The sequence below is a fragment of the Sparus aurata genome, chromosome 6 (assembly GCF_900880675.1).
Source record: "Sparus aurata chromosome 6, fSpaAur1.1, whole genome shotgun sequence".
NCBI classification, from domain to species: domain Eukaryota; kingdom Metazoa; phylum Chordata; class Actinopteri; order Spariformes; family Sparidae; genus Sparus; species Sparus aurata.
In genome coordinates, this window is record NC_044192.1 from 24,575,194 (window position 1) to 24,587,565 (window position 12,372).

General features: G+C 41.4%; 1 protein-coding gene across 1 annotated transcript; it reads left to right on the forward strand.

Annotated features, from left to right (window-relative positions):
• The first annotated feature begins 2,309 nt into the window (after nucleotides 1-2,309).
• Nucleotides 2,310-11,607, forward strand: LOC115582552 (adenosine receptor A1-like). The gene is made up of 3 exons (XM_030418560.1): nucleotides 2,310-3,287; nucleotides 7,570-7,864; nucleotides 8,020-11,607. The coding sequence occupies exons 1-3, from the start codon at nucleotides 2,947-2,949 to the stop codon at nucleotides 8,401-8,403; spliced, it is 1,020 nt and encodes a 339-aa protein (XP_030274420.1). The 5' UTR covers nucleotides 2,310-2,946; the 3' UTR covers nucleotides 8,404-11,607.
• Nucleotides 11,608-12,372: the final 765 nt, after the last annotated feature.

Consider the following 12,372-nt stretch of genomic DNA (forward strand, 5'->3'; position numbering starts at 1 on the left):
GAGATAAGAGAGATGCAGCAGCTGACCGCAGGTCGGCAAAGATCCCGACCGCTGCTGCGATGATGCAGCCTCTGTACATAGGACGGGTGCTCTGATCAACTGATTCATATTTTGAAAATGATTCTGATTGCATTTTCTATAAAATATGTAGAAGCACTCAGTCAGCAAACAGCAAACATGATCAGGATCCCAAACAGGATCATTAGCTGTCATCATCTGAACACTTTCAAGTATGGATCTGTCTGATGAGTGCATCCTGTGAACAAAGTCAAGGTTACTCAACTTTGGCCATGACACACAACACCAGAATCACAGAGCTGCCATTACCGCCATTTATAATCATATCATGTATTCAGTGTAGTGTGGCAGCATGCCTGGACACTCAAAGGAAGAAGAATAAGTGGAGTAAAACTGATCTCTGGTTCTGCTGTATCGATTTTGACCATTTGTTCTTAGTCAGTCTGTCAGCCTTACTATTGTTACACAGTACTGAGCTTCAGCCGAAAGCAAATATGGGAGTCAAAGTTAATGGATTCACCCTTAAAAAAATCAAGACACATTAGTTCATTAAGGTACAAAAGTTAAAACACCTTTATTATTGTCCACACACATATGAACATTCAATCGAAATGTGAAACATCTGTTTTTTTCTCCTGAAACCAACACTGAAAATTTAGTTTTAAAAAAACAATGTGATAGATAAAGGTAGCAGACAATGTGCCGATAATCTAACCACTGATAGAGCCAACGTCTTGCCCTTTTGATTCCAAAACGTGGGAGGGCTTTTGACAAATTGCACACTCTTACAGCATACAGCCAAAATATGTCAGGCACCTCCTTGTTATTAATGAATTCTCTACAGATGAATTGTAGCATTTATTTATCAGCAAGCCGTGGCTAAAAACCCGGCAAGAATTTCTGAGTAGACGTGGCAGAGTGAGTTGAGTTCTCATGCGCAGCGATGGAAATGATGATGAAAGTCAGGGCGGAGTTACAGACACGTGAAGGATTGAGGACAGAGGCCGAGATAAATCATTCTCAGGGGAAAGACCTTCACTGTAGCCAAGGTGAGAGAAAGAGGCCTCACACTGATCATTTTCTGTCACTGAACAGGTTGTCACAGTGTTGATCTCTTCCCTGACTGGAGGAGACGAAAAACTTTGTCCCAAGTGTGTCTGTTCAAAATTCAGTACACTGTGGATCAAGACATGTCTGTGTAAACAGAACGTGTATGCATCACATGCTTTCACGCAACTTGTTTATTTGTCTCATTTGCATCTAGATAGGTCAGTTTGAATGCGTCTGTCGTGCTGCTGAGTCCTGCTGTTTGCCACTGATACCGGGACAACGTTGTCCAGTATTGTTGTCTTGTCTCCCTCCAACACAAAGCATTCGGCCATTTGTCTCGGCCCAGCTTCTTTCTTAGTGTCAAAGCTTCAAAGTCTTGTGCTTTTCACACTCTTTTCAATTCAGCTTTCAGCCCGGTTGCCAAGATAACATTTTCTGCAAATCACTGATACGTTCACATTTGTACGTGTCGTAGACGACGTAGGATATTGACATTTCTACAAGATGTTTGTTATCACATTCTCATCACATGTTTATGACCTGACTTTCACGTCCAGGCAAAAAGGCGCCCGAGCCAGTGACCACAGTTCGAGGCTGTGTTTCAACATGTGCTGTGCAAAAGAACAAATATGTGGGGTGGCTGTGGCTCAGGGGTAGAGCCAGCGTCTTGTTATCAGAAGGTCCAAAGGTCGCTGGTTCGATTCCCATGGTCTGCATGTCAAAGTGTCAGCAAGATACTGAACCCCAAACTGCTCCTGGTGGGCTGGTCAGCACCTTGCATGGCAGCCAGCGCCATCAGTGTACGAATGTACGTGTGAATTACTGTATGTCGCTTTTGACAAAAGTGTCTGCTAGATGAGAAATTTAATATTTTTGACGAGAAGTCTGGAGATTTCTAGCCATGTTTGCGGCGACCGAAACAGGTATTTTAAGCCCAGGCATGATCTTTTCCTAATCCTAACCAATGGGTTTTGGTGCATAAACCTGACCAGATCGTGCACAGCGTTAAAACAGATGTTCAAACCTGAAGAAACTTAATGTTGAAACATATCCGTGGTTTGCAGAAAGCACATAGCCAACATTTATACTGGCGTGACTGAGTTAAATAGGGAGGCTAAATGATGAAATCATGTGTAAACGTCTGTGATTTGCATTACTTGGACAATATGCACCTGTCATGAGAATGAATGATGTTCTCCTCAGGCATCAGTGTGTCCACTCCCACAGAGGGCGAGCTTTCAGTCACACATGTGACTTTGCAGAAAGAAAATAAGGTTTTTTTTTGTTGTTGTTGTTTTTTGTAATAATCTGAACTTGAATGTCAGCATGTCTAAATTTGGATTATTTCGTGAGAAACAATTACCCAGAGGAACCTAAACATTTGCGTATCTTGAGCCAATTAAATCGCGTCCGAATAAAGAGGAGAGATCCTTCTGGATTGGCTGATGGCGCAATTATCAAAAATGAGTCAGACTGAGCAGGAAACGACACTATTTGGGATTAACTCTATTTATTTTGCCGACCTTTGACACATGCCTGACGCGCTTTGGGAACCTGCTCGTGACTCATTCAGTACTCCGGTCGGTCCTGTCCCTCTGCCAGCGCGAAACTGCAGGGGCCACTTCATTCTCGGAACCACCGCCTCGGGACCGTATGGAGACCGAGTCAAGCGTCTGGCGCGCAGCTCGATGTCCTGGAGGAGATCCTAAAATAATACAGAGCATCAGACACTACCTCTACCTCTGTGGGGACATAAAACATGCGAACCCCAAACCTGGCTGTCTCAGTCGGTGCCAACAAACTCCAACAGGGAACTCCCTCGACGTGTTGTGGAGCCGTTTTCTCCGCTGAGCGCACACTCCTCCAGCATCCTTGAACATGACTTCGGGTCTGCCAGCCTCTAAAGCCCTCTACATCGGGATGGAGGTGGTGATCGCCGTGTCGTCGGTCATCGGGAACGTGATGGTGGTCTGGGCTGTGCGTATTAACCGCTCTTTGAGAGACACCACGTTTTGTTTCATCGTCTCCCTGGCCTTGGCTGACATTGCGGTCGGGGCGCTCGTCATTCCCCTCGCCATAACCATCAGCATCGGACTCCAGACGCACTTTTACAGCTGCTTGTTGGTCGCCTGCACGGTGCTCGTCCTCACTCAAAGTTCAATCCTGGCGCTGCTGGCCATCGCCATCGACCGCTATCTGAGAGTCAAGATACCCATGAGGTAGGCAGAAAGGTGAATTCTTCCAGCTGTCCATACCTTGTGTCATGTGCGAGAAGCCTTTGTGTCTGGACCGCTGCCTGGTCCAAGGGCAGGCACCGGGGACGGTCATGCAGGGATGTCCATTTCAGATCCGAGCAGATGATATGAAGTGTCCAGATGTTGTCTTATCATTTTAATTAGTTTACAGTGAAGGGCTGCGCGCATCTGCTCTGACATCTCACAGCCAGTCAGTGATTTCATCATTGTTTCTTTTCATTATTTTTTTTTAACGCTGCGCCAGTTTATTAACAGCTTTCAATATGAATTCACATTAGATTTAAACTTGTCAAATCATCTTTTATTCATTCACTTTAGTGCAACACATAATTTTATCCAAAATATGAGCTGAAAACCTGAACATATCGTGACCAACAAGGGCTGGAACTTAAAAGAAGAATCAGATATGAACTGCCCTCTTCTTTTTAAAAAACAAACAAACCATCCTCCCAAACACTGATACTTGACTTTAAAAGCACTTTGCCCTTACAGTTTAATTCAATATTTATAGATGGTATTATATTTGAAATAATTCAGGGAGCCTATAGGTAGTGTTGTAGAAAGAACCCAAAACTTATACATGTGCAAAGTTAAAGATACTGTGTTAAAATTTCACTTCAGTAAAAGTGAAAGTCAACTATAAGAATGAGACTTGAGTAAAAGTGTCTGATAACAAATGTGCTAAAGTATCAAAAGTAATTATCAGACAATAATTGGACTTAAATATCAGGCATACAAGCAAAAATAAATTACACATTTGTATATTCTGTGCACTACAGGTAAACCTCTTGTTGGTCTGTACAGTTATATCATATAAGATCTGATATTCTGCATTTTTCTCAATTACAGTGTTTTGTTTCTCCGATTGCCGATGATGTTTATACATGTATAAATGCTCTGCCGGCTCTGAAGCAGCAATCTGCAAAGTAACTACAGTTATGAAATAAACTTAGCGGAGTGCAAAGGACAATATTTACTTCTGCAATGTAGCGGATTGGAACCATGAAGACGCAGACAATGTAATGTAATACAAAAGTAAAGTAAGTTACCTTTAAACTGAACTTAAGTACAGCACTTGAGTTAATGTACTTAGTCAAATTCTATCAGGACTGCCTTAAGTGGATGAGTTTGTGGATGAGAATATGGAAAATAGATAGATAAATAGATAGATAGATAGATAGATAGATAGATAGATAGATAGATAGATAGACAGATAGATAGATAGCTTGATGTTAAAAAAAAAAATTTATTCTATTTGTAGGATTTAATTTGGAATACTCCAGGTCCAGAGGTCAAGGTCCATTTGGCACCTTTAAAGCTGTTGAATTTCACATCTGTGGGGAGCGAAGCTGTTCTCCATCTGCACACCCACACAAGGCGCATGTGGCAGTCACACATGTTCAGCTTTTCTTCTTTCTTTTCTCCTTCTCCTCTGGTTTCCTCACAGTTAACCTGATGATAAACTGTTATTTCTGTTGCATGGTAACAGGGCATTTTTGTCCTCTGCCCTTGCGTCGCCCGCAATTTTAGCGAAAGTTTCCACTTTAAGTTGGCTCATTTAACAATAAGCCTGATGAGTCTGGCACAGAATGCATGACTGGTCAATAGGCTCATGGTGGCTGCTTGATGGATTGCATAATTTTCCCAAGCTGGCAATCAACACACACACACAAAAACATGTACACAAACCCCTCAGAGGACTTACATCCAGGTTGCAGTGAGGCTACACACAGGAGCAATCAAAACATATGTGTCGTATTATCTCAAAAATGATAGGCTTCATTGCTGTTCATCAGTGTGCTGCAGGACTGCTCAGCCCTTTTCATCACACAGTGGGGAACTTAGTCACAATGCAAGGTAATATCTGTATTCATAATTTGGTGTAATGACAATAGGTCTTACGAGTTTAAATCAGTAATTCTCATTAGGATTTGCACCAGCAGCAGAAAGAGGGGTTAGATGCTTCCCCGCGAAGAAAACAGCAAAAGACGCATTCTCCATAGCCAATATTTGAGAGAAAATAGACTTAATCTCACGGATGGATTTGGCTTCCACCTTTTTCCTTTAAACTACCACTTAAACCACCTCTGGTGCTCCAGAGGGACACAGTTTAACAAGCACTGATTGCTTTTTATAGTGGATGTAGGGGAAGCACACTGCCATGATAAGGATGTTGTGTGTGAGATTAGAGGATGATAATAAGAAAATAAAAAATAAAGCAGCCCGAAGGAGTGGATTTGCAAGGTGGGGGAAACAAGGATTTAAATTCCACTGGAAAGATGGAGGACAGTCGAACCCTAAGGTATTTTTTTTGGCAAAGGGACAACCGATCGTTATGCAGACACGTAGCTTAGCTTTACAAGCAGCTTAACAGAGTTGAGATAAAAACTGTCATCACATAAACTGTCATCACATAAGACCTACTCCAGACCGAGTCTGTTCAAACATTCCTCGAGGACTTGTTCATTCATCTTGTGTTGTATCTGCTCCACTGTGGCTAACTTCTGAGTGTGTGCGTGTGTGTGTGTGTGTTTCACAGGGAGAGTGAAAGGAAAGAACAAAGAGGAAAAGGGCAAATATGTCAGTCTGGCACATATTTCATTGTGTGTTTATGTGCTTGTACAGCGTTAGCAAGGTTAGCCAGCGTCCAGACAGGATAAGAGGAAAAATTTACTTCATGTATGCCAGAGTGTGAAGAAATGAGAGTGATTTACTCAACCATTTCATCACTGATTGAGTGCTAACTCTGTATGCGGTGGATTAAGAGGAATCAACAGTTCTGTCCACCGCAATAATCTTGCCATGTCATGAGAATGACTAATTCATGGACCTGTCCAGTAGCAGATGATTGTGTGTGGGGGGACAGGCCTGGTCACATCCTTTGAAGACTTCAAAGAGCTGCAGACCGTTGTGTTAGGCAACAACTCCCACTGCCTCTTTCTCTCTTGAAAGCAGATACATGTCTTAGCTTGTGTCTCCTTAGAATCTGATATGTTTCTTAGAAAACAGCAGGAGTCATTTCCAGAGAAAGATGACCAAAAACATCTTACGTCAATGGGTTTAATGTATCACAGAGATCAAAAACGAAACTGGAATTTCAGGACAAATTAACTGGATGAATTTATAATATAATTCTGTCTAAAACGACAACGTCACAAAAATAACAGCCTTAAAGCAAAAGTGTGTAAAAAGGAGATAATTCAGTGTTCCCTTGATAAATGTAACATTTTAGCACTGCTCAACCAGCTCAAGGGTTTTAGCCAATGTTAGCAGCCTTTTCTAGATACTGCTCCACAAAAGGCTTTATTAAGCCATTGTGTTGACTTCAGCATTTTAGCATTATTTTTTTCCCCAAGACTGTTTAAACTCATCCTTCTCTACTGTGCAGTTATTGGCTATAACTGTGGCTAGCATTCATTGCTGTGATGCAAGTTGAAAGGCTCTGTTTGAACTCAAAACATGATCTTTCCCAAAACCTAACCAATTAGTTTGGTGCCTAATCCTAACCAAACTGCGACAACAAAACAAAACAAAAAACCCCCAACAACCTGAAACTGATTCACTATGTTTCAGCATTTACGATTATCTGGTGATTGTCAACTGTGGCAACAGTGGATACTTTTCAACAAAAGGAACGGCACTACAATTACTTTTGCAATCGTTTAGATGTTTCAGTGGACTGAAATAAAGATTTTCCTGTTTTTTCCTTTTTACTTAGTGGTGCAATATGTAATATTTTAGTTGTAAACATTCAAAAATAAACAGTGATTATCATCAGACTGCCAAGAAATAACAGTTTGGAAGATAAGTTGTCTATGTACTGTGTTGCAGGGATTCTACTGAAGTTAGCGTGCTAACCAGATAGCCCCAGCCTGTCCCAGGACAAAGACCCTGTGCTAGCAGTGTAAACAACAACACTTCCATGGTGCTTCAAGATCCCAGTTCAAAACCACTAGATGAATAACTAACTCAGCTATCTAGCTAATGGCAGCTATAGTTAGCAACAAGAAGCGGTTACCCTGCTGATAGGCTGTCCCATTTGTTTTGAGTATGCTCTCGACAGGTGGCCAGTTTCTTATATTGCACCTTTAAGGTGTAAACAGTTTTCATCAATTTTTAATGACATGTACAATAAAGCATATAAATTAGTAATAAAGGCACTTGCAGATCGAAATGTATTATTCACTTTGCAAAAAAAGTATAATGGAAAGTCAAAATATGTCTATCTTCTCCCTTGTTGCTATAGCTATAAGCGGGTGGTGACCCCTCGGCGAGCTGGCACAGCCGTGCTATTGTGTTGGCTGGTGTCCATCGTAGTGGGCCTCACGCCCATGTTGGGCTGGAACAACCTGCAGAGTCTCCGTGACAATGGCTCCCTGGTCACCGATGACCTCTTGGTGACGTGTGAGTTTGAGACGGTCATCAGCATGGACTACATGGTCTACTTCAACTTCTTTGGCTGGGTGCTTCCCCCTCTGCTCCTCATGCTGGCCATCTATGTCGAAATCTTCTACATGATCCACAAGCAGCTTAACAAAAAGGTGGGTACTTGTGTAGGACCAATCTCGTTCGATTTGCAGCAATCTAACGACAATCTTTTGCTATTCAAACAGATCTAATATGAACCAGTTAGACTAAAGCTCCATTTATATGCTGATGATAATCTTTTTTTTAATTTTTTTTTTCATCTCTGTAGGTGACAGCCAGCCACACAGACCCCAGCCGTTACTTCGGCAAGGAGCTGAAGCTAGCCAAGTCGCTCGCCCTCGTTCTCTTCCTGTTTGCAGTCAGCTGGCTCCCTCTTCACATCCTCAACTGCATCACCCTATTTTGCCCTACCTGCGATAAGCCAGAGTTCCTCATTTACATCGCCATCATCCTCACCCATGGCAACTCGGCAGTCAACCCCATCGTTTACGCTTTCCGCATCAACAAATTCCGCACAGCGTTCCGGAAAATCTGGAAACTGTATGTGCTCTGTCAGGATCCTGTTGGTCGGCTTCCTCAAAGAGGGAGCCAGAGAGGACAGAGTCATGAGAGGAGGCTGAGGCAGAACGACGATGACGATGATGACGTGTGACCTTTGTCAACTAACAGGATTGCTGTGTAACTGTTGAGTTTCACTCCACTGGTTCACAGAATGGAAAAGACTCTGGCTTTTCTTTTCATGCTCAAGGGATTGCCGGTGAAAACGGTCTTCATGGCATCAAAGGATGCCACAGGGATGACAGAGATGAGGGAACTCCTTTGTTAATTGACTGATTTCCTCCATCCAACACACTGTAAGAGGGCAGGATGACAAATGAGCAAGGAGACAGGATAAAGATCCTGAATCAGACTTTGATTTAAATAAGACTGATTGTTTATCTCTCCACTGGCTTACAAAATGATGATGATGTCTAATGGGAAAAGGGGCTTCTCATCAGTTCAACCTGTTGAACTTGAATCAGTAAGTGTATATCTGTAGCACACGCGGTACAATAGTAGGGTCTGCTGTGGTGTTTTTTTTGGTGGTGAACTATAACTCATGGCCTTTTTCATGTGAATGTTCTCAAATAGTTAAGCATTGTATTGTGTTTTACATTTACATGCTTAGTCCTGTGGCCTTAAGGACAGAAAGTGTCATGAAGAGGAACTAAGGCTTTAGCTGAGTCTGTGAATCTGGTAAACAAGTGTAAGGCAACGGGAAGTTTGCACAACCAGCTTGGTGCTCTGGGATGGACAGAGACACACAATTTACTATATGCTGGCTGCCTAACTGAAGAAACGTAATATCGGCTCGTTTGGAATGCCACCACTGTCATTAGACCCACGGCCTTTACAGATGTGTTGTGCATCCCAGTGCATGTGACGGTTTTCTGACATCTCTGAGACCATTTGACTGACAGAATGACTAATCCTAGCTAATAGTTGTAGTTGAAAACAGCATCCATGCTAAAAGAAAAATTCTCCTCACCCAATATTTGTGGACATGGACGCCAAGCAAACCAATGGTAATTATATAACTGTAGTTGCACCATTTTTTTTGAATGGTTGACTGTGAATCTGAAGAACATTGGAGCACCTCCATGCAATTAGCTCAAAGCTGCTGTGAGCATTGCTTTATTATTAGTGTTAAATAGCGCTATATTCCAGTGGTCGTTATGATTGAGTAACCCATGTCCCTCCTGTTGCCGCTCATCCAGTTAAAGAGAATATATATATATATTTTTTGTATCCCTGATCACATTGCCCACAATAGGAGCCTCCTGAATGGCTGAACAATGTAAGCTACCAATTCCACTGCTCCTGGTGACTTATTCTACCAAACATTCCAAGCAAGGGAAAGTGCTTGAAGAGAATAAAGATGCAAAGCGAGGTGCTCCAAATAAAGGCATGCAAGTGTGTTGACTTGGAGAGGAGGGGTCAGGGGGTTGCTATCTGCAAAATGGTGTTGAAGTTAGTTTATATGATGACAGTACTTACAGCAGCTTTCATTTTCTTGGTGATAATCATTTTAACACTATAATGTACCTCTGCTGTACATGTTTCACCACACATTGCAGGTGTTTCCATTTATGTTTTCTTTTTCTTCCTCCTGATTATGACAAAGTCATTATAGCAATATTGTATCGTCACTACTTACCTGTAATTTTTGCTCCAGGATTAAATTAACGTTCGACAAAGAACTTTTAACTGGTTATGACACGGTCAATTTTATACTGATGCCTTAGGTTGACCCCCATAAGCAAACAAAAACATCTAGGGGAAGCTTGGCTATCTTCTATATAGTTACTTTAATTATTCTTGATGCCTGCCACCAGATCTGATTCCAACTTGTCCGGGTTGGATCAGTCATAAAAAGTTTTTATGGTGAAGCGCTAAGGATAAATTGAGGAGTCTCACAGCCTGAGGACAAGTTCCTTGTAGCAGCTTTAAAATTGACCAGTGTTGCCCTTTAAAATTAGCACAATTTGACTTTAAGGGTACGTGTTGAGTTGAGACTGCTAATACTTAGAATATATATTGTATGTTACTAATATATGTATAAATGGAACAATGGAAGCTACTTTATAGAACTCAGCTCACTGAGCAAACAGCTGTTCATCTCTGACGCGTCCTCTGACAGCCGTTGAGCGAGCAGATTGTGAAATCCGTCTTCAAAGCATCTCGTTAGATTTTCTTTGTGACATATTTAGATGTAGAGAGGAAAGTAACCAACAACTGTAGCAGCATATCATGCGTCCTGATTTCAATTCCTTACTTTGTATGTGCTTTAGCAGGTGGCAGCATCAAAATCCACTCTGACAGAAATAGCATCTCTTTCTCTCTCCACATGATTCTCTGCATCAAGGCTGAAGCAGAAGCTATCAGCGGTGGGCCATTTTTTTGTGGACACGCATTGATCTTCTGTCAGACAGCAGGCTCATGTGTGAATAAATGAGCAGGTTATGAGGAATGCAGGAATTCAGGGGTGAGGTGGGACCGGGCGAAAAGGAGTATTCTGTTTACAAGGGAGCCAGAAGGAGAGAGTGCAGCTGAGGAACTCATCACGAGTGGAGGTCAACATCAAGGCCACCCTGACACTTTCCCATCTAATCAAGAGACCTAATGTTAATGTGACCACTTAACCTGCTGAGTGCTATAACCTAAACAATATATAGGCAGACACATACATATGTCTACAATGGACAGTTGTACTCACTGTATTTCCAATGCTGCTTTTGTAATAATGATTCCATGTGATTTTTATCTCACTATTTGCTTATGTGAAATGCTTTTACAGCCACTGTATGTAGAATGTGATATAATATGTACAATATATTATGTTATACTTCATTCTGTGCCCTCTGGGTGAGGGTGGAGATGTGGGGATTATACAGCTCATTGTCTAACACAATGTCTTTTATGTCACCACCACTAGGGGGCACCTACATTTTAAATTCTACATATAGTGGCTTTATGTTTTCATCTGTTTACTTTAACTGAACCAGTGTGACAAATGAAACATTCTGTGTGCAATATTATCAGATGTACATTAACAATATCAAAAGGAAATTATGTAGTTTAGATTGTGAATGTGTAGACACTGTTTATCAGTTTTAAGGCCTGGATGATCTAAGCAGTACGTGCCAATATTGTATACTGTAATTATGAAGGAATATGTGAATACATAGGTCAATAGATGGGGTCAAAACACAGACTCTTAATCCTGGTTGAATGTGTACATTGTGTGAATGCAGTCGGTGTTGACTGCTGTGCTGTTGGAAAATAAACTTTTCCATTAAACACAATAAAATGAAAATGAAGTTGCTTTTGTTATGGATTTGATGAAAGGTGTTTCCAAGTATCTTTTTCTTTTTCTGTCAATTAACCACGCTCGTACAGTCAAGTCAGGTTTATTCAGCCTGAAATCGCAAATATAAAACATAAACACAATGGTCATTGTCTATTATCTAAAAGGTGCAATATGTAAGAATTGACCAGCTGTTAAATTCTTACTAAAAGCAAATGGGGAGCAGCACATCACTAGAATAAATGCTAACTGCTGCTAACGGACGCTGCCATTAGCTAGTTAGCTCAGTTAGCTGTGCAGCAAGCGCTCTCTGCCTTTTTTTCATCTGTCATCTATTTCTTTTTTTATTTGTTTTGATAAAAAAATTGTATCAGACTTGTGGAGAAAAATGTGGAGCAAAACTTAAATAATTGAACAGACCTTTTTCACAGCAGTCTTTTTTAAAAATGTCACCCACAGGTGTCACTAATAACACCACTGATTGCTGTACTACATTGCATTACTTTATGGAACAGAGCCATCAGTAGTGTTGTTACTTCCACCTGAGATTGTTCTTGCAAGTCTGATAACACATTCATGTACTGCTTGGATGGCCCCACTTCCCCGACTGGAATCAGTGATGTGTATGTAGTTTTTGCCACATTTATATAATGGAGGTGTGCTTTTTTTCCCAAATGAATAGAGGCCCTTTAAATGGAAACACATTTTTAAAGGTGTGCACAGTGTCTGTTGGAAATATCCACCTCATAAATAAACCTAATGGATTCCAGGCTT

What these genes read in the sequence shown, in the direction of transcription:
- LOC115582552 (XM_030418560.1), top strand. Translation starts at nt 2,947, where the DNA reads ATGACTTCGGGTCTGCCAGCCTCTAAAGCCCTCTACATCGGGATGGAG. An exon ending in AGAGTCAAGATACCCATGAG is followed by an intron (nt 3,288 to 7,569) that starts GTAGGCAGAAAG and finishes TTGTTGCTATAG; the next exon opens with CTATAAGCGGGTGGTGACCC. An exon ending in ACAAGCAGCTTAACAAAAAG is followed by an intron (nt 7,865 to 8,019) that starts GTGGGTACTTGT and finishes TCATCTCTGTAG; the next exon opens with GTGACAGCCAGCCACACAGA.